Here is a 23,794-nt window from a genome sequence, read left to right on the forward strand (position 1 = left end):
AATTATAGCTTGATCTTACTCAAAAGAGAACTCAACTTCCTCGAATATTATTTTTTGTGAACTTATCCCATGGACATAAAGATAGAGTTCATTTGTTGTGAATATATGATAGCTTAAATGCTATGTAAGACCATGTTAGTGATGTATTTGTTGATTTGAGGATTGTCCTTTTTGTCTACACTAATAAACTTTTTCATTTATAAAATGAGATAAAAATATATCGACATTATTAAACACTGGTAATTTAAATATTTTAATGATAATAATAATAATAATGTCTTCATTATTATAAGGATTTTATTTTATTAAATAAAAATTTAAAAAATAGAATATTTGAAATTAATAGAGCTTGAATTATATGTTGAAGTATAACTCTTTTTGAATTAAATATTTTAATTACAACAAATTTTGAAGACTTAAATTTTAAGTTCATTAGACGTGTGTTACTAATGATTTGTTTAAAAGTATTTTCAAAGAAACAAGACTTGGTCAAGAAAGGTGCCTATGGTGAATGTTTCTTAAATATGAAGAGCATCTAACTTCAAAGCAAGAAACGAGAAGCAAAAGGGCAAAAAGTGGAAATAATGTATTTAATGAGCTATTAATAATATCATTATATCTAATCATTAATTAAATTTGATTAAAAAATATATTTTTGAATGATTAATGATATCATCTATTTATATATTATATAATAAACTTTCCTTTTGAAATTTTTAGAACTTTTGCATGGAAACCTTAACTTCAATGTAGAACAATTGTTGATTTGATTTTGCCCTCACTTCACCATTTTATGTCGTTAAATAGAAACTTAAAACTTGAAATGTATAACAACTATTGATTTAATTTATTTTTCTACCGTTCCAACATTTTGAGCCATCAGATAAAAGTTTAATACTTGAATTGTATAATTGTTGTTGATCTGATTTTGCTTTCACTTCAACATTTTGAATTGTTGATCATATTTAAATTAATATTATTCTAAAATCTAGGGAAAATTAATATTATTTTTAAATTAATTTTTTTAAAAATAATTATTTACCTTTAGAATATTTACTATGAAAAAGATGTATTGTTTAGACTACTTGATAATTATATTATACTATCACCTGTGTCATTACTTTGAAAAAAAAATTATTTAAGTATTATATCTATATAAATTTTGCCTCAAGAAATTAAAGGAGACCATTACTTTTCTTTTTAAAAAAAGTTAAATAAATATTCTGCTATCTTTTACAAAGATGTAATTATATATGGGTTTCTACTTTCTTAGCCCGTTAGCACTTACCAAGGAAAGCGTGCTGATAAAAACCAAATTCAATCCTTCTTCTATATTTTACAAAGATGTATAATAACTTCATTTCATAATTTGAAACTACCAAATTTAATTTAAATCAATTACATATCAGTTTTCTTTTTGTTTTGAAATTGCAAAATTTATTAAAAATGAATTGCCAAAATAAGTCACTGGACCATACAACAAATAGAGCACAAACGTATCAGCCTGAATGTCTCCTTCAATCACATTTTTTTTTATCTTCATAACAGTCAAATAATAAATTAATGATATAATTACTTTTCATTATATGAACTTTATAAATAGGCATGTTGATAAAATTTAGCTCCTTGCATCTTTTTCCTACTATTCCTCCTACTTCTTAATCCCATCCCATGATAATAAAAAGTGTCTATTTTTAATCATAATAAATATAAAGGATACTCGAATCAATCACCAAGAAACAAAAGATTAATTATAATAATATTATGAATAATCATATAAGTAAAGACTAATTACAACAATATTATGAAGAAGTAAGAATTAGTCTTACATTTTTTTTATTAATTATCATGTTGTTTCTCACATAAAATTTACTTTATTTTACTATTGACTTCCATTTGATAAAAATCATATACTTTGTTTTTTCATGCTTCCTTGCCATTACATGCAGGGAGTTGAAAGTTTTAATCAATATTCTCTTTCTCTTTCTAGGGATCAATTTTAGTAAGTGTATTCTTTCATTCTTTATCTTTTTATTTGCTCATTGCTTCTTTTTTGGGCTCAATATTTTTTTATCTCATTTTATTATTATAGTTTGAGAAAATGAGAGTCTCGCTCAATATATCATACTTAATTAGTTTTCAATGGTAAAACTTTTATACACATCAGAGATGAAAAATCATCATCCAATGAATTTGATGGAGCATGAGAAGGGAGGATTGACAACCAAACATTACATAATTATCAATTAATCTATATATTTTATTATTACTGTTATTTCTTTACTCTCTTCACATATGTAATTGTATGTATTTTTTTCTTATCGTTTCTCATTTTATAATCATGTTATTTAATGTTTTTTATTATTACTGTATAACTATTATATATATATATATATTTTTTTTTTCCTGTTATATTATAAATAAATAATGTATATATTTTTATCCTTTTTCATTTTCAAGAACAAAAAATTAATAATTAATTTGACTTTTACTTTATATTTTCAATTTATAATAATATTATAGATGATATTTAAAGTAATAGTACAATAGTAATAAGTTCACTTAAGTGTGTTTTATAATTATTTTCTCCGTATATACGACACTTAAAAAATGGCAATAAGATTTATGAAAAAGCCTCACACGTATTTTTATAGAAAAAGTTTGTTAAATAGCACATAATTCACAATACTAATTGAATTTAATATAGAAATAAGATTATTATTATTATTATTATTATTATTTAACATACATAATAAAAACTTATTATTCTCTAAGCTATGTCTAAATTTAAAACAATAAAAAAATCATAATGTCTTAAAATTCATCAGTATGAAGAATAATAATAATAATAAGAATTATTATTATTATTATTATTATTATTATTATTATTATTATTATTATTATTATTATTATTATTATTATAACATTGTCTTTCTGAATTTATTAAAAATGAAAAAATAATAGTAACATATAAAAATTAAAATATAATAATATTAAAAAAATAGGACCACATATAAATAATATTTCTTATATAAATAAATAATATTCTTGATGATAATTAAATTAAATGATATAAATTTTAAAATATATAATAATTTTTATAGATAAATGATTTAAAACTAACAAGTTATAAAATTAAAATTAAAGAGCAAACTGTAGTAGCAATAATAATAATAATAATAATTTATATTTTTTATAAAGTACTGAATCATTATTATTATTTTAGAAAAAATAACAAATCATAATAAAGTTCAAGAACCTTAGTATTTTTGAAGTTAAGATATGTTTAATTAAAAACATAGTTAATTATCATCAATTTTAATATAATTATATTTAATATGATATTAAATATTTTAAAAATTAAAAATATTTATTTATTAACATATATTAAAAATATTTAATATAAATAATATATATAATTAATTTAAATAAATTCGTGCATAACACACATTTAAATTTAGTTATATCTAACCATCACTTAAATCTATTAATTCCGTAACAACTTTTGGTATAAAGTTTAGATGTATAATAATATTAATAATTAAAATGAATTAGTTTAATTATTTTTATTATTTTTATATATTAGATATTTATTAAATTATATTAGTTCAATGTATATTCAAATAATTTATTTTATTTTATTTCTTGACAGTTTTTTATTTTTATTTTGTAAAAACTAAACACTAATATCTGATTAAAAATTGATCTCCAAAATTATATTAATTTCATTTCCTCCCTCCAAACATTCATAAATTTCTTGCTTCTTCCCACAATTCTCCTACTCCCGTTTCCCATTCAAAGACGCATCTCTGTCTCCCTCTCTCTTACGGTCTTTACTCTTTTACCATTCTCATTTTATCGACTACGTACGTAATCAAACACACAATAATATAAAGCGCTGGATCTGAATTTTCCGTTGCATATTCTCTGTTTCTCCCTGTCCAATAAATTTGTGATTTGGATCTGAGAAGAGATGGATCGAGAAAATGGCGACGGCGACATTGAAGGCGGTGGAGCCGACGACGGGGGTTTTCGATCTTCGATTGGTCGCAAGTACCGCCCTGTGTTGGCCAACGATCGCGCGGTGCTCGAAATGTCCTCCATTGATCAGGGATCTTCTTCTTCCGCTTCCGCATTTCCAGATCAAAATCCTAATCTCAGGTATTCGCACTCTTCCATCTCCGCTAATTGCACGCTTCGCGATTTCGCCGATTTCGTTTCGTAACCGGAAACTTGTGCCCCTATCAGAATAATGCAAAACGAGTGGAATTTTGTGTTTGTGTGTGAATGCGATTGTGAGATAAAGGAATCAAAGCTAGTCACTTGTGATGAGTTGATTTTGTGTGAGAGTGCGATTGTGTGTTTTTGTGATAGAAATAATAAAGCTAGTTCATTGTGATGAGTTGACGATGTTGTTGTTATGATTGGGTTTATTCTGAGTTTTTTTTTTTTTACTTGTGGTTGTGTTGGCAGAAAAGTAAATACGAGTGTGAATGGGAGTTCGGATGCTAAAGAAGAGAACCTTTCTCATGAACAGAAACCTAATGGATCCCGGCAGCAGGAATCTAAACTGGAATTGTTCGGTTTTGATTCTCTTGTCAACATTCTTGGTCTGAAAAGGTATATGTATACGGGGCCTTGTTTGCTGCTACCGATACTCCTCTTCAGCCGTTTAGATGTTGCTTTTATAGTTTGCATACTACTTTTATTCGTTTGAATTTGAGGGTGGATTGGATAAGCTTTGAAAATAGCAATTTTGGGATTTGACTTTTTTTATTTATTCTTTTTATAAATTTCAGAAGCCTTAGCTACTAATTTTGTCTGGGAGAAAAAAACTGCAATAACTTTGAGTTTTTGCCTTTTTTTTAATTATCTAATTATTGTGAAGTGATTCGAGTATTTTTTTAATTAAAAAGGACTTTTTCTCTCTTAAAAAAAGGCAGAAACAAATGGACATTAAATCTAATTGTTTCCTACACTGGACGGGTGACTTTGATCAATGTGATTGTTAAATTTGATCTTAGTGTGAAATTTTTTATTCTGTTTTTCTGATGTTAAACAATGTTTATTGACTATATCCTGTCCTCCAGTATGACTGGTGAGCATGTTACACAACCATCTAGTCCTAGAGATGGTGAGGATATTTCCATCACAGCTGGCTTGCCTAAGGTATGCTAATTTCTCTAGTAGATAAGTTTTCTTCCTTTCATTTGTATTCTATATATACTCTGTTAACAGCGATGACACATTCACATGTAGTCATTGATGAATATGTTATGTGTTTTTTGGTTTGAATTTACCAAAATAAAGGATTGGAAAGAAAAAAGTTTAGAACATTTTCTGTCTGTGCATTTATAAGCAAAAAGATTAAGAAGAAATAATTTTGATTGTTCTGGTAGTGGTGACAAAACTATTGTGGATCTTTTATAATGATAAGTTATGAGAAATTTCTCTTTCCTCATGCTATATGGACTTTATACACACAACTAGTATTTATAATGAGTAATAGAAGCAATGGGTGTTAGTTGAGAGGAACAAATCTTGACCGTTGGGTCTTGCAATGGTGATCTGGAGTAGAAATTAACTAAAGTTAATCTATTCCCATTGCAATTTATGAAGTCACAAAACATAATCTAATTCTACCTACCTGTGTGATTTAGTGGTCATGATTTATGGCTCTCACTTTCGCAATAAGCTTCTGTTCTCACTTGATATGTCCCTTACATGCATGCACAAATAAATACTTCTATGCTACATTGGAGCTATTGTTTTCTACTTGGTTGAGGTAAGTTGTTCATATGAGACTTAAAGCTGTGACTACTGTGTGGTGTGTGGAGTTGTAAATTGTAATTCACCATACTTACTGACAGTTCAATATAATTTTGGACTTATTTTTTGTCACTGAATAAGTTACATTTCCTATTTCACTTTGATTTTAATTTTGGACTCTTTTTTTTTTGGTCTTGACATAGCATGTTTATTTAATTCTGCAGCCTGCTGCTCCCAAACTGGGTACGCTGATGGGTGTCTTTATTCCATGTATACAAAGCATTTTGGGCATCATCTACTACATTCGTTTCTCTTGGTAACTTGTAAATTGCTTTAAATCTTGTCTTATATTTTAGCTCGTTTGAGGCTTTTGGAACCTAATATCTGAGCATTGGAGAGTGATAATTGAAATTCAAACAAATGTCTCAAGCATTCTGATATTATAAGTTGGTATTCAAATACAATTTAACAATTCACCTTCAAAGCCACAACTTCCTTATTTCTTTCATGTTTTGAGTGAATGGTCATTCATTTAGTTTGAAGTTCTGAGTTCACTTGTGAGTTGTGACAACAGTTTGAAGTTGAAATTTGATCCTCTTGTGAGATATGCTCAAAATAGTGAGAAATGTCAACTTTCAAAACCCCGACTTGGCTATTTCACTTAGTTTTGAAACATTTCCATGAATGCCTTTTCAATATATTTATTTATTGTTTATTGAAATTAAAGGTTATTTGTTAAGATTGAATAACTTATTTGAGCTTTCTAGTTACAGTTGTACCATTACATTGGAAACTGAGACTATTAGAAATATTTACCTATTTGCGTCCATTGGCTTTGTAATGCAATCTAAGGGCCTATTGGGTTTGAGAAATTGTTTTTTTTGTTTTCATTAATAATTATAAAAATGCCACATTGAAGATTGTACAAAAAAATGGTGAAAAGTGAAAAGATAATGCCTTTTTCACCAATCAACATTTCTTGTACAAACTTTTGAAAATTGGAAAGAAAATGAAAACAGGGGGGTTATTTTGTAATTAGTGAAAGCAAGAGATGAGAACAGACAATGTTTTTTCAAACCAAATAGAGGCTCTAAGCTTCCAAAACTTCTAATCTTCAAATATTCTGCCTGCTTAGAAAATCTGGAACCTGCATCTTGTGTATAATTGTATATGATTCGCATGGACACATTTAACATTTGTGGAAGTGCTTTAAGTAATTCTACTAATTATGTTACATAGAACCTATGATATGATTCTTATGTGAAATATGACACTGACGCATATGCATCATGTATTCGTCCTAATCAAAATGAATTGTATACATGGCCTCATTAATTAAGCCCTTCTTGGCCTCTATGCTCCAATTAATTTTAATTTCCCCTCTCCCTAGGCCACTGGGTTCACTAAAAAAAGGCTTAACAGTGTGCAGTGTGCGATCTTTGCTATTCTTGGGCATTTAGTTGGACCAATTGCATGCTTCTTTAAGTGAATTTCCTTTCCACCTATATTGACAGTGTTATGATCTTAGCTGTTCTGTGGTTCATGGCCCATGGTTGTATCATGGACGTTGGCATGTAACATTTCATTGTGCCCTCAGCTTGGTCCAGTTTAAAAACTGGAATCCTGCTAGACACATATCTACTAATTTGTAACCATAGTACCACTGGTACTAATTCAGTTCTATAGTATATATATTTTTGCTGAGCAAAAAAAAAAAAATGGACGTTGGCATGTCCTACATACAGTGGGGTTGGGATGCCCTACTGGCCTACTACATTCCTATTCCCCGCAGCTCTTAATAGGACTTCATTTTTCTGAGCTGAAATAAAAAAAGAGAAAACCAAATGATGAGAATTATGTTGTGATTTTAATAGCTAAATTGTAACTTAATGATACTGATTAACTTTTTCAAAAAAAGTTTGCCTTGCATTTGCATAATCTGATATAGAATATGATCAACCAAGTATAACTTACAATAAGTTGATCATTATTCATTACTTTCTATGTGATACTGTATTTTAATTATCATAACATTGGTTTTCTCTCCTTCGGTATTTTGCATTTTGTGGTTAAATTAGCTGACATTTGGATATTTTCTTTTCAATAATTGTCATTGTTGTAGGATTGTTGGTATGGCTGGCATAGGAGAGACATTGTTGCTTGTTTCTTTATGTGGCACTTGTACATTCCTTACTTCAATATCATTGAGTGCTATTGCAACCAATGGTGCCATGAAGGTATGCACTGTATGAGTAAGTTGAGCTTTTGCTTATTTGGTATGACTACAGTCTTTTCAAAATCTGATTGTTAAAATTAAGTATACCTTATGTATCTTCTGTTTTAAATTTTATTTTGGATTATTTCACAAATTTCAACTGTATTTGTTAGTTAATTTGAAAAAAGGAGTTTGCTGTCATGTCTTGCTCAAGTTATGAGGCTAGTACAGTTGATTTGTGACAAGGGAATGACTGAGTATTTAATTTTAGTGGCTGTTACGTACATAGGATATTATTGGATCAACTAGAATTTTCTCTCTAAAGACCATTGAATGGGGGATTAGTCAAACCAGGAAAGGATGTGAGGACTCCTTGTGGTCTTATGATAACAATAATAATGACAACAAGTCTTTTCCTGTTAGTTGGAGTCGGATATGTGGATGATTAAATCATAGTTGTCAATAGCGGCTGTAGTGGCCGCTATAGCGGCGGAGCGGCACCCATCCGCGACGGACACGTGTGTAGTGGCGCGGTTTCGGGTCACGGCTGGAGCGGCCGCTATCGCGGCGCGGGTTGCGGAGCGGTTTTTCGCGCCGCTACTTTGAAGCACTGGTGGTTCTGAGTGGGTTTAGTGGTTCTGTTCTGTGTTGCTTCTTCTGCTTTGTTCTTCCCAGAGAGAGAGGGAGGGAGGGAGGGAGGGAGGGAGAGAGAGAGAGGGCTCTGTGTTGCTTCTTCTGCTCTGTTCTGTGTTGCTAAGAAACCCTCGATCTCAGATCTCACTTGACGAAGTTGCACCCGTGCGCTCCACCAACTATTTATCTCCACGTCTCCCAAAATTGTTCTGCCTTAACAATTATCTAGTATCTACCATGTGTATACAATAAATTCACGTTTTAATATATCATTAGGGGATTCAGCAAAAAAAAAACATATATACCACTAGGGTTGGCTTATGTAGAGGCAAACAATATTAATATATAATAATAATGTTAATAATTAAATAATATAGAAATAATATTAAATAAATATAATAATATCATAATTTTATAATATTAAAAATTTATATATATATATATATAATTCAAGCAGGATGGATGAAATGGAGAAAAGCATCGGGGGTGTTATGTGATGCAAAGGTACCGATCAAGCTAAAGGGAAAGTTTTATCGGACTGCGGTAAGACCGGCGATTTTGTACGGAACAAAATGTTGGGCGGTCAAGAGCCAACATGAGAATAAAGTAGGTGTAGCGGAGATGAGGATGTTGCGGTGGATGTGTGGTAAGACTCGACAAGATAAAATTAGAAACGAAGCTATTAGAGAGAGGGTTGGAGTAGCGCCTATTGTAGAGAAGATGGTGGAAAATAGACTTAGGTGGTTTGGGCATGTAGAGAGAAGACCGGTAGACTCTGTAGTGAGGAGAGTAGACCAGATGGAGAGAAGACAAACTATTCGAGGCAGAGGAAGACCTAAAAAGACTATAAGAGAGGTTATCAAAAAGGATCTCGAACTTAATGATTTGGATAGAAGTATGGTACTTGATAAAACATTATGGCGGAAGTTGATCCATGTAGCCGACCCCACCTAGTGGGATAAGGCGTTGTTGTTGTTGTATATATATATATATTTATATTTTTGTTTTTGAACATATATATATATTATTAATTATTTATATATTTATATTTTTGTTTTAAAGTTTAACATATCTAGTTAAATTGTAGCCGAACAATATTAATATATAATAATAATGTTAATAATTAAATAATATAGAAATGATATTAAATAAATATAATAATATCGTAATTATATAATATTAAAAACTTATATATATATTTTTATATTTTTGTTTTTGAACATATATATATATATATATTATTAATTATTTAACATAGATAAAAAAACATTAGAATAGCGGTCATCCCGCGATCCGCTATCCCACTTTTGGAGTCGACCGCTCCGCTCCACTACGCCGGTATTGACAACTATAGATTAAATGCACCATTGTGTTTTCTCAAAAACCAATTCAAAAAGGTCATTTAGATCTAAAGCATTGTTTGGCCAAACTCTGTTAGGGCTTCCTTTCTCCTTAAAAGGAGAATTTAGGTCCAGCACAATTTTATTTCTAGTATGTTCTGTGAGATTTTTATTTGTTTCTTTATCCTTTTTTTAGCTTTAATTTTGTGTATGAAATAGCTCACAATAAAATGTCTTCTTGAGTGATCTTTTGTAAAAAGAAAAGCAGTTTTTTCCCCCCAAAAAAATCTAATTCTAACACTCATTAATAATTGATATAGTTTAGTATTTTCTTGTGTATGCTCTGTAGGGTGGGGGACCTTACTATCTCATAGGCCGTGCCCTTGGTCCTGAAGTTGGAGTTAGCATTGGTCTATGCTTTTTCCTGGGAAATGCTGTTGCCGGAGCACTGTAAGTGTATAATATGATTTTTTTTTAAATTTTCAACTTTTGAAAGGAAATCAGGCTAGGAGGATGATGTATCAAATATTCAAATCTTACCAAATTGTAGTCATGATAGCTTGACATGTACTGTGCAATTAATTCTGAAGTTCTTTTCCTGTTGCTTATGGTTCTAGTTATGTATTGGGAGCTGTAGAAACATTTTTGAAAGCAGTTCCTTCTGCTGGGATTTTTAGAGGTAACGAGTCTCATTTTTTTTTGGAACTAATTGTATTTTATGCATGTTGTTTATTTTTAAATTGTTATTTATTAGTTGCTGAAGATTAGTATTTTGTGGTATTAGTTTTGCATATATCCTCTCCAACTGTCATTGTCATATAAGTAATTTAGTCAGTGACAGTCTGCTGTGCTAGGTTTGATTCAGGGACAGATCTACTAGTGCTTGTGGGGGGGCCTTGCCCCCCCCCTGATTTTTTTGTGTCCAACATTCTTTCAAAAGTAAATTTTAATTTTGAAAATTAAATTCATAGTTTATTGGAGAATATGCTCCCATCATCATTTACATTCGACACTCTGGTGTTGATAGAATGCATAGCGTCTCCAGAAGAATTTTTAATGTTATATACATATGAGTCCGTGCAACATTAATATAGTTTATGAAATCCTACAAACTGTGCAATTAAATGAGTTGTTTATTATTTGAAGTATAATCAATTTTAATATTATATTAGGGTATCTGTTTTTACTTAAGGGGTCTAATTAAAATAATAATAATGACATTTAAGTGTTATTAATTTTTTAGATTGTTTGATGAAATATGTTTTTTAATATTTTTTCTGTGTATAGATAATTATCTTTTTCTGTCTCTTTTCAGATGAAATATTCAAATATCATTTTTTTTCTCAATAATTTTTTTCTTTTATAATCTCTTATTGTTATTTTAAAAGTTATAAATGATTACAATTGCATTCAACATGACTGTATTAGCCTTACCTTTATATTGATTCTTTTTTTAGGAGTATATTGATTCATTTATAATTGATTTGACAATTAAATATTATTTATTAATCTTTACTAAATTGATAAACTAATGAGCACTCTAAGAAATTTACTTTTCATATTGTCTTTATTTGTCTTATGTCGTCCCTGTTCTTCTTATCATTGTTTGAGTTAATATAACTTATTCTGATTTTATATATTGTGAGTAGCATAATTTATTCTAATTTAGTAGGTTTTTATAACATAATTAATAGATTTTTTTTATAAAAATCACGGTTGACTTAGATACCAATTTTTTTATTATCATTTTTTTCTATTATATATATATATATATATATTCTTGTATTATTTTGAAACATATATATTTATATATTTCTTAGATATATATTTTAATTTTTATAATTGGCACTTGGCCCCCCTATAATCCCAAGCTAGCTCCATCCCTGGTTTGATTCCTAGTGATGTGTGCTTTTTAATCAGAAAAAAAAATTAGTCAGCAACGAATTGCACCTCAAAGTTTGGTGTAATCTACTGAAATTATGGAATTGTGTCATTGTGCTATATATGTGGGATATAAAGAGATATTTTGTGTGTGTGTGTGTGTATTTACTTTAGTGTTTGCTTTTTTTGACATGTTAAAAAGACTCTTTCTAAATGATAAAGATAAATGTGCATAAAGGCCATCAAACTGTGATTGTTTTTGTCATCACATTTTTTGTCAGTGAATATAACTCAGGACCCTTTGCATTGATCACCATGAAAAAGGATAGCAAGAGTCACTATTCTCTTTTTAAGATTAGTGAAAACACGTTTGTAATTTTTCTTCTTCTTGGTGTTACTGTCACATTTTTTTATTGTGCAATAATTTCTTTTATTTTGAGGTTTATTATACTAAAGGGTTCTATAATATTGATATGTTGACTAAAATTAAAGCAGCATCATGTTTGAAATGAGCAATTGAGTGTTTAATGATTTATTGTTGTTGTTGCTGTTGTTGTTGTTGTTGTTATTATTATTATTATTATTATTATATTTTTTTGTATTGCAAGTGCAGAGACTGTCACTCAAGTTAATGGTACTGCAATAGCACAACCTATAGAGAGTCCAAGTTCACATGACTTGCAAATATATGGGATTGTTTTGACTATTCTGTTATGCTTTATTGTATTTGGAGGAGTGAAGATGATAAATCGGGTTGCACCTGCTTTTCTCATACCTGTTTTATTCTCAGTCGTCTGCATATTTTTGGGAATTTTTTTGGCAGGGAAGGATCATCCTTCAGGTTTGTTTTTTGCTCTATCCCCTTTTCCCTATTTTCCACTGTTGGCTTGTCCTTCTGCATCCACTTTTCTGTTGATAGAAGATCCATGTTTTAGCTTTATCCTAGCCTTAGCTTACATGTAGACCTTTTTGTTTAGAAACTTTCTCAATCTTGTGACACTTAAGTTGGTTTTCAGGAATATGAAACATAAATTTTGGGCCTTTTGCTTCATTTAATTTCTTGTTAGGGTAAGACTATTGTGTCTCTTTTGCACATAACAAGCTGTTATCAAAAGAATGAAATGAAAGGAAAATCAAGAACACTGATTATGCCGTAGGCGCAAGTGTAACTAAATATTCCAGAGTTTGAGCTTAAAACACTTTTAATTTCAGTGTAATGGATCTTGAAACATATTATTTCATCTAATCTAAATCTAAAAGGGAAGATTAATTTTGAGTGAATATACCTGAGAGCTGAATACACTAAGTTAAATTATATGCAAAAAAAACTATCTCAGTTTGAGCCATAAACTACTGTGTGTTTAATTTATTTTATTTTGTACAAATTTTTCTTTTTGGCATGATTTTTGAAAGAGCTTTTCATTACAAAAATATTCCTCCAAATTTAAGTGTTACCGAACACACTCTTTGAACTTCCGTTTGAGATGAAATTTGATTGATGGAGAAGTTACTGAGTTTCAGTCTCTTTCCTTGTTTGATTCTGCTCATTTTCTGTCAATGTTGATAGGGCCATTAATTCTTTGTTATCCTTGCAGGTCCTTATTTCAGTTTCTAATTTACTCTCAAATCATCATCTTTTTCATGTCAAATGTAGGGATGTGCATATCTATAGGTTGATTTTGTGAACCTGAAGAACCCAAACCAATCCAACCTCTAAAAAGTGTTTAGGTTTGGGTGGTCAGATAGAGTGGTGACCTGATAGTGTTTGATTTCTGATTATATATGTGTGTGTGTGTGTAATTTTTAAATGATTGTTTAAATTTTCTTATGTGACCCAGTGATCAGCCCCAGACAACCCATACCTAATCAGGTTAAGCATAAAAAATTCACAGAAAAAAGCGGCCTGGATTCAGTTGGTTTGGACTAAATTTTTTCCCAAACTTGACCCAGCGCAACTCAGTCAATCCTAGAAAAATGTATTTGGAAGTCCAAATCTGCCTAAAATCGTGTTTTGTTTGGAAAGCAGTATTAAATAAGATCCCTTTTTTGTTTTTTGGAGACAAAAAAGATTAGTAAAGAGGGAAAGAGTATATAATTAACAATTTGACTTGAGTGATAGAAACACTCCAGCAGAAGCTGGAAAGAGAATCAAATATGGTCATTGATTTTACTCTTTAGGATTGGTAACTTGCCATTTCGTAGGGATTTTTTTGCTATTACTCCATGTTGTTGAGTGTTGAGGATTTATTTTCTTTCATTCTTCCATTTTTTTTTCATATTTACTTTTACTTATTTAGTTCATTTCATTTCCCCCCTCTTTGCCTTATTTAATCCAGAGGGAATTACTGGGTTGAGTTCAGAGACATTTAAAGAAAATTGGAGTGCAGATTATCAAAAGACTAACGATGCTGGAATTCCAGAAACTGATGGCTCGGTAACCTGGAATTTCAAGTAAGACTTTATGGCTTTTTCTTATGTATTTATATCCTTATTCCCTTGTGGGCTTTGCCTTTTAGTCTGTAAATAGTTTGTGGGCAAAGTGTTTTTAATAACTTTTGACGACTGACCAAGTGTTACATGGTGAATCTAAGCAACATGATAACAGTATGAGTTTGATTAGACTAAATCTGCAGTTATGCTGAATTCCATACTTGTGTTCTGACTCTAGTGTGGCTCAATTTTTTATTTTTTATTTTTTCCGTGCAAATTCTATTTCTTGATGTTGTAAATGATTTCAAAACCTTTTATCCAAACATTTCAATTTAGGTGCTGGAGATTTTTAAAGAGTGGTTTATTTCATCTTTTAAGCAGTTGTTGGATTCCATAGCTAGGGCAACCTAGTGGCTAATGAACAACAAGGCTCCCACCAGGTGGGGTTTGGGGAAGGTAGATATATACAGCCTCCCCCCTCCCAAAAGAGGCTTAGCAGAGAGGCTGTTTCTAGGATTTGAACCTATAACCCCCAGGCAGCTTGCACCAAGGCTCACCTCAACTTATTGGATATTATGCTGAGTTGATAAAAAGGATGTTAGACCGTTAAAAGATATAATTGTTATTGTTGTATGAGGCGGCTTGAAATCTCTCTTCTAGAGATTGGCCTATCATAAATATAATTATATTCACTTACATATATGAACATTGATGACCGATCAGTGGAGATGTTAAATTTGGAGTTTATTCTATGTTGATTTTTGGTTGAAGGATTGTGGAGTATGTCCAGAACAAAGATTTTAAAACTGGAGAGCTGCAGATGGCTGTTTTATACACCTAATATTGGATGATAAGTCCTAATTCCTTATGTTGTAGGAAACCCATTATATGGAACCACTTTTTCCCAAAGTTGCTGGTTTCGCTTTAACAAGCTATAAATTGCTATTTTCCCCCTCCTTATGTTCTTTTCCAATCCTTAGAAAGCCATATTTTATAATTTGTATTAAGGCTTAAATATGTTTTTGATCCCTAATAAATATCTGATTTTTGTGTTTGTTCCATAAATTTTTTTTGCTTTGCGTTGAGTCCCTACTTAAACAATATTTTTGTTTTTAGTCCTTAGCATTTTTTTAGTCCCAGATAAAATTAATGGATTTTGTGTTTGTTTTCTGATAAATTTTTTTCATTTGTTATTAGTCGGGATTAAAACAAAATTTGTTAATTTATCAGGGAGCAAACTCAAAATTTACCAATTTATCAAGGGCTAAACAAAATATCAAGAACAAAAAACAAAATTGTTGTTTTATTAGGGACTCAACACAAAACAAAAATTTATTATGGAGCAAATGCGAAAATCAAGTATTTATTAGGGATCAAATACATATTTAAGCCTTGTATTAATTATGTGCCCATTTTTCTGGAAATTTACTATCTAGGTACTTGAGTTTCCTTGTTTGTTTCTTATAATAAATAACAAATTCATAGTTTCAGACATATCTTGTTACTCATTAGTCATCATTATTGACTTTTAGTATCATGTTTGCTGGGACCATTTACTGCAAGTCCGTGACTTGAATTTCACAAGGGTTGATTCTTTCAGCGGAAAGTAGAATATTGGAATAGACTTAAGATGGGTTTTTGTTAGTTCCAGTAGACAGTATCTAATAGGAATTTGTAACTTATATTTAGTATATGTTGCCATCTGACTTTTACTAATGCATATGAAAGCATGGTTGTCAAACTTATCTCTTAAACTCATATAACTATATGAATTATGAATACGATTGTAGAACACAAATATGAGTTAAATGGCAAGTAATCTCTATCTTTGACAAACTCATGCAACTTCAATGAATCTCTAATAAAATTGGTAAATTCTCTATTCTACTTGTGAGTTTGCAAGCCTGGATTTTACATGGTTTTGCCTTCAAAATATACAATTTTGGTTGATCTTTTGCTATATGTATAGGATTGGTAAAGCTAATTATATGTTTTCATATTTATTTTGTTCTTTTTTGTGTAACTATAAACAATGTATATATTTACTTTTGCTGAGCAAAAAAAAAAATAAACAATGTATGTGCTGGGCTGATATTATAAGGCAAATGGATCAAATGTTGAGTTATGCTTATACTTTATTGCTTTTTTTTGCTTTATTATGGAGTTTGAATGTTGAATATTAATTATGGGCGTTCTATTTAATTATGCTTTGGAACAATGATGTTTTTTAAACAATATTTGTGAAACTTGGAAACTCTCAAGAGTTTATCGTTTGCATTTTCTAGGTCTTTGTGAGTTCAACTAAACACTCAAGTTTGAGAATCTTGGGTGAAAGAGTTTGGGAAAGAATTTCACCACCTTAAAATATTTTAGCCTTGGTGTCCGTATAATTTAAAACCATTCATGATTAAAGCATGTTCCCTAGAGCCCATTTTGTTGAAAAATTTGCTAGTTTATGATTCATATTTTTTAACTGTAATATTCCTTTTTCCTCCCAGTTCATTGGTTGGCCTCTTTTTCCCTGCTGTGACGGGAATAATGGCAGGTTCTAATCGATCATCCTCTCTGAGAGATACTCAGCAATCAATTCCTGTTGGAACTTTAGCTGCAACTCTTACAACTACTTCTCTGTATCTTGTTTCTTTGATGTTATTTGGTGCCGTTGCCACCAGAGAGAAGCTTTTAACTGACAGGTAATTTTTGGTTAAAAAGTTGTTCATATAGCTTTTCTTGATATAAGAAAGAATTTGTAGTGCATAATCATGTAAAATTTATTTTTAGTTATTGTAATTAGGATTAACATCCCTAATTTCCCTCTTACCATTCTTACGTATAGATTTGTAGCCTAAAATACCTAGGTTAGCATTCATTTTCTTGTCCATATATACCTTGTACTCACTGCTGTAAATTATCAGAAAATAGTAATATCATTCAAGTTCTCTTTTTTCAAGTGAATTTATTGAAGAACCTGAGAAAAACTGAATAGGAAGATCAGGAATCCTCCTAACAACAGAAAAGGATAATGAAAACAAGGTACAAGGATCAGCTCAAAAGACCCACTCTCTCTGAATGTGCATCAAATAGACCCTTTTTTTTTTGTCACTTTACCTTTTACTTTGTAGTTTGGAAGTATTGTGTCAGGAAGTCCATGTTCTCCATGCTACTATGTATCTGATCCTGGTTTGAAGTTGAACTGTTTCTTTTTTATTTGGGAGGGGGGCATCTTTATAATTTTGGATACTTATAGAATTTCTGTTCACTGGTTTTAAGTCTGATTTCTAGCTTTTATGCAGGCTACTTACAGCTACAATTGCCTGGCCTTTTCCTTCATTAATTAAAATTGGAATTATTCTTTCAACTATGGGTGCTGCTCTTCAGAGCCTGACTGGTGCCCCACGTCTGCTTGCAGCAATAGCCAATGATGATATTTTACCTATTTTGAACTACTTTAAAGTTGGAGATGGCGGTGAACCACATGTTGCTACCTTTTTTACTGCTTTCTTATGTATTGGGTGTGTCGTTATTGGGAATCTGGATCTTATCACTCCAACTGTAACTATGTTTTTTCTTCTATGTTACACTGGTGTCAACTTATCCTGCTTCCTTCTCGATCTTCTAGATGCCCCTAGTTGGCGTCCTCGGTGGAAATTTCACCATTGGAGTCTGTCCCTTGTGGGAGCATTACTTTGCATAGGTATGCTGTCTCCCTATGTTTTTTTTTCTTCCATTGTTTCTTATTATATTCAGTCTTTTGACATCTTTGTGATTTAGATTTGGCTTGTTCTTCTGTCTGCTGTGGAAAGGCTACACCTAGCATGGTTGAAATTCTTTTTATGTAAACATAATAAATAGAAATGTAGCTATGGATGTGAGAGATAGTGCACTCCTATGTTGTTTATAGCAGGATTCGCCGCTGCATTTGCAGTGGTGCAGCGCGGAGAGGCCCCTTAGAGCGACATGAAAAACTGAAACTTTGTTTTGGAGCCTTTTAAAGGAGCAGTGGTCGCGGGCGGCTGCAATCGCGGGGGAGTGGCGCGATCGTTGTGGTTTCTCCATTGCGATTTTTGATTTGGAAAGAAAACACAAAAATGCCCTTATTATTACAACGTTAGTGAGTGTTATTTTGGAATTTTTATGCTTTATTTTTGTTTGGGTTTTTAGCTTCTGAAAACAGAAGCTCTTAAAAAAAAAAGCTTGAGCCAGCAGAGATCACGAATGGATGAACCTGCTTTGTGCCCTAACTCTGACTCACAACCTTCTTCCTTCTTCTTTGGCGCCATTCATTCTCGAGTGGCTGGTGACCCTTGTTGAGGTTTCTTTTTTGAGTCATTCTTTCCTAGTGCCTGTTTCGTTTCTTCTATTTTGTTTTCTTTTTTTTTTTCCTTCCAATTTTTTCTCTTCTCTTAATATTATTATTATTATTATTATTATGTTATTTGTTTTAATATTCTCTCATTCCTCTCTTGCTCTTTTTTTCTTGCTTGCTGACAGCAGCAATATTATTTTTTTTTTTAGTTTTTTCCCTTTTTGGGTGTTTCTACTCTGCATAGTGCCTAGCAAAACCATGGCATCTGCTGTTATGCCCTTTGTTTCCTAACTTATATATATATATATATATATATATATATATATATATATATATGTATGTATGTATGTATGTAAATATATATATTTATTTATGAGGAGGGATCAACTTACTCTAAGAGTAACTTTTCTCACCCTCACCATTCATTTTCTTGAAATCTAATGGTTGTAATAAGTAGTTAATCTTAACCAACTTACTCTTGGAGTAACTTGATCCCTCCTCTCTCTCGTCTACATAGACTCGTGGGAGTTCTATAAACTCGACTCGTAAGAGTCTACTTCATATAAAAATAATAGCCAAATATCTATAAATAACATATTAATTAAACATTTCAACAACATAATAAAGCAAAATAGTAAACCATAAATTTCACAATACTTAAATAATCAAGTCTAGTAATGCATCATTACTAGATAATGACTTGCAGAGGTGATAGTAGTAGTAGAGTATTCCCATTGAGGGTTTGATGTTGTTGGAGGTTTATCGATTTAGGAACTACACACCAAATGGGGGTGTAAATGAGCAAACAAAATCCAAAATGACCTGTGTTTTAGTCTAATTTTTTTAAGTTGTTGACTCGGTGGTAAACTCAAAAGTTTACCGAGTTTGCATAGAGTCTACCCTGAGTTTACTAAAAAGGATTTTGCACATGAGTCAACTCACAGAGGGTAAACGGACTCCTAACTTGTATGAGTTAGCAAATTAACTCAAGGATAACCGCGTGTGTGTGTGTATATATATATTATTGATTATTTAACATATAAAAAACATTAGAATAGCGGTCATCCCTCTATCCGCTATTTAGGGGTTGGCTGCTCTGTGCCGCGATGACGGTATTGACAACTATGGTACACTCTAGACATCAGTGAAATACCATCATGTATGACACATGGGTGTTTTTTTTTTCTTTTTTCTGGCAACACTATGGGTGTGTTTGAAAGAGCTTATTTGAGTTTGTCAAAATTGCAGTTTTGAACTTTCTGATTAAAATGTATTGAGATTGTTTCATGCTGTAAGTAGAATGTTTATTCAACAGATTAAACTTGATTCCCAGAGCACCAAAGCCTTGTCGGTTCATATAAACTTCCTATTCAGCTTCATCCCAAATTGCAGTTTTAATATGTAGTTGTTGTGGCCAAAGTGAAGAGAGCATTGTAAGGAAAATATTTGAAAATACTCCATTTGTTCTCTAACTACTACAATTTAGCATTGCGGCATGTCTGCGAGGAAGTTTTGGGAATCTATACATAGTTTGCTATTATTCATTAGGTGCTTACCACTGTGGTACTGCTGCTGTGTGAGTGTTACATTGAAACTTGATTCTGTGGTGATCCTTACCTATGCAGTGATCATGTTCCTAATCTCTTGGTCATTCACCGTGGTGTCTTTGCTCCTTGCAAGCCTCATATATAAGTACGTGAGCATTAAAGGAAAGGCTGGGGACTGGGGAGATGGTTTCAAAAGTGCATATTTCCAACTAGCACTTCGTAGCCTTCGGTCCCTAGGAGGTAAGTATCATTCAAATTTAATCATCTACTCTCCTCAAGTAGAGACAATACAAAATAAAGTAATATTGCTAATTTTCGCATCTATATATGATTGAATGGTCAAGAACTCAAGATAGATTTGGTTGATCCACTAGTATGTCTTGCTAGAGGTCCCCACCACCAACAAATATAGCTATTTGTTATGTTGATCTATTCCTGCGGGCTTAGAAAAGTCATCATTTTAGTTGATTGAGGCAATTTCGTAGCCTTGCACTCTGTTTGGCAATTCAGCCTGATCACAAAATTTCTGTTTTATTGGGTGATTTCAAAGTGAACTATAATAATTTTGACCAAGTTTCCACATTGTGGAAATGTGGAACACCTTATTTAGTTCTAAGTTTTGTTTAATTTTTATAATGAATTATCTTGTATACAAATGCTCTTAATAGTGATGTTTAGGCTTGAAAATTTGTGTGTAATATTAGGTATATGTGCAAGTTTTTTCATTTTTATGAAAAACAATCTTACTCCCCATGAAAAGACTGGATTTAGTATTTAGAATAATCTGAACTTCTAATCTCTGAATTATTGATGCAACCTGCATTCCTCATGGGATTATGGTGGAAAAGAAATCTTGGGTTTAAATTTCTCTTGATTCTTTTGTTGGGATTTTCAATATGAGACGTGAATAAATTCTATTTTATGGAAGCCAACTTCGTTTGTATCTGAGGCTCATCATAGTTGGAAGCTCAAACTGAATAGTGAACCAGTTGTCCAATTAAAGTTTCTCATTGAATGCATCAACCCCAAGAGAAGAGAAAAGAAACATGATCATAGTTGGAAGCTCAACCTGATTAGTAATCCAGTTGTCCAATTAAAGTTTCTCATTGGATGTATCAACCCCAGGAGAAGAGAAAAGAAAGATGATCAATTAGAAGTAGTTTTAATCGAAAAACGAATATTTATACTGGAAATTTTAAGATAATATTTAACAGAAATCCTTGACATATTTGGGTCAAATATCATTTTGATTGTATTTCTGCTATCTTTATGAATCCTAAAATGTTTTCCAAATTAACACTTTATTCATTACAGTGTGCTTGATTATAAGTTTCAATCACAGGCACTTCTAAGTTTCTCTTTATGACAAATATTCATTTTGATCATATTTTTGGTATCTTTGAGTCCTAAAATGTTTTCCAAATTAACCTTTTATTCATTACAGTTTACTTGATTATAAATTTCAATCATAGCACTTCTAAGTTCAAACTTGAATTGCTGTTGCTTTTTTTAATATTGCATGTATGTCTAGTAATCTAATTTATCATCTACAGTTATTATAATATCATTACCATTCAGAGTGAGAATTTTATAATTCATTTGATAAAATTGTTCGGTGGTCTACTGTTTAAAAGTATAAAAAAAAATGTTTTTATACACACGTAGAAGGAGCTTTATAGCATTATGCCGCCCATTTTAGTTTCTCCATTATTGCAAATTTAGGTTGCTCTTGTAACTTATTTCCGTTCATTTTTGTAGCAAGCCAAGTGCACCCGAAGAATTGGTATCCAATTCCACTGGTATTTTGCCGACCCTGGGGCAAACTGCCAGAAAATGTTCCCTGTCATCCCAAACTTGCAGATTTTGCTAACTGTATGAAGAAGAAAGGTCGGGGAATGTCCATATTTGTCTCTATACTAGATGGGGATTACCATGAATGTGCTGAAGATGCCAAGACTGCTTGCAAACAACTTAGCACCTACATCGATTACAAAAATTGTGAAGGTGTGGCTGAGATTGTTGTTGCCCCTAACATGTCTGAAGGCTTCCGTGGCATTATTCAGACAATGGGCCTTGGCAATCTCAAGCCGAACATTGTGGTGATGCGTTACCCAGAAATTTGGCGGAGGGAAAACTTGATAGAAATCCCTGCCACCTTTGTTGGGATAATTAATGATTGCATTGTTGCAAACAAGGCTGTGGTTATTGTTAAGGGTCTTGATGAATGGCCAAATGAGTACCAGAGGCAGTATGGCACAATTGATTTGTATTGGATTGTGAGAGATGGTGGTCTCATGCTGCTTCTCTCTCAGCTCCTTCTTACCAAGGAGAGCTTTGAGAATTGCAAGATTCAGGTCTTTTGTATTGCAGAAGAGGATGCAGACGCAGAGGGGCTGAAAGCTGATGTGAAAAAATTCCTTTACGATCTTCGGATGCAAGCAGAAGTCTTTGTCATAACGATGAAATGGGATGCACAGATGGATGGTGGTGGGTCTCCTGCACAAGATGAGTCAATGGATGCATTTACTAGTGCTCAGCAAAGAATTGATGATTACTTAACCCAAATGAAGGCGACGGCGAAGAGAGAAGGTACTCCTCTAATGGCAGATGGCAAGCCCGTGGTTGTGAACGAGAAGCAGGTCGAGAAGTTTCTTTACACGACACTTAAGCTCAATTCGACAATTTTGAGATATTCAAGAATGGCTGCTGTTGTGTTGGTGAGTCTACCTCCACCTCCAGTGAGCCACCCAGCATATTTCTATATGGAGTACATGGATCTGTTGCTGGAGAAAATACCAAGGATTTTGATTGTAAGAGGATATCGTAGAGACGTTGTAACCCTATTCACATAGTTTTTAAGTGGAGTCTAGGACACTAATCACATTTCTCCCTCACTGTTTATATTTTTGTAGCTTAAGTGCAAGTGGCTCATTCTTTTTGTACCAATTTTCTTGCTCAAGAGGGTCTTTTGTATCCACCAGATTTTATAGGAAAACATGAAATTATTTTCAATTTATAATTTCGTTGTAATTAATTTCGTATCAGAAGATAAATAATGTTATTCATACTTCCACAGCAGACATCTCAATTCACCCGACGGTTGCCTTTGTATGAAGGTGAAATGTTATCCATATACTGCATGGGCAAAAGTCTTATGAGTAACGTAGCACAAGAATAATTGACGAAAAGACGGTCTCGAAAACCCTACACTGGGTGTTTTTTTTATAGTTTGTGTATTGTTTTCTGAATTTATTTTCACACAGGAGCTTTGTCCAATTTTGTTTGTGCATAAATAACTTACTATAGCCACTATCAAGCCCCGGAGTGACAATTGGAACAGAGGCAAGTGAATCACTATTTGCAGTTAATGTGAATTGTGAGCCCTCTTCGTTTCGTTTCGTTTCGTTTCGTAAACAGCATCATTGCTGCTTAGTGCTACCCTACACCTCGTTTCGTTTTATAATTTATTAAAGTATAATCAAATTTTTTCAAGAAAATGTGATGCAGTAATAAATTGATATCCGAAAGATAAAAAATATAAATTTAATCTCTAAATATATAAAAAGTGTGACAAATAATCATGTCATTTGTGAGATTGTTGTAATATTCAAGAATTAATTTGATATTAAATTGCAAAGTTTAAGAATTAATTTGACATTAAATTATTTTCAAG

The 23,794-nt window shown here is 31.7% G+C and overlaps 1 protein-coding gene across 1 annotated transcript; it reads left to right on the top strand.

The window, feature by feature from the left end:
• The first annotated feature begins 3,744 nt into the window (after positions 1 to 3,744).
• On the top strand, positions 3,745 to 23,182 carry LOC100795205 (cation-chloride cotransporter 1). Its single transcript, XM_003546516.5, has 13 exons — positions 3,745 to 4,161; positions 4,474 to 4,620; positions 5,091 to 5,169; positions 5,994 to 6,085; positions 7,892 to 8,006; positions 10,307 to 10,407; positions 10,575 to 10,636; positions 12,452 to 12,679; positions 14,175 to 14,289; positions 16,767 to 16,961; positions 17,562 to 17,962; positions 20,200 to 20,361; positions 21,880 to 23,182. Exons 1-13 carry the CDS (start codon positions 3,974 to 3,976, stop codon positions 22,971 to 22,973), a joined length of 2,979 nt encoding a protein of 992 aa, XP_003546564.1. The 5' UTR covers positions 3,745 to 3,973; the 3' UTR covers positions 22,974 to 23,182.
• The last annotated feature ends 612 nt before the right edge of the window (positions 23,183 to 23,794 follow it).

Source organism: Glycine max, chromosome 15 (genome assembly GCF_000004515.6).
Source record: "Glycine max cultivar Williams 82 chromosome 15, Glycine_max_v4.0, whole genome shotgun sequence".
Lineage (NCBI taxonomy): Eukaryota > Viridiplantae > Streptophyta > Magnoliopsida > Fabales > Fabaceae > Glycine > Glycine max.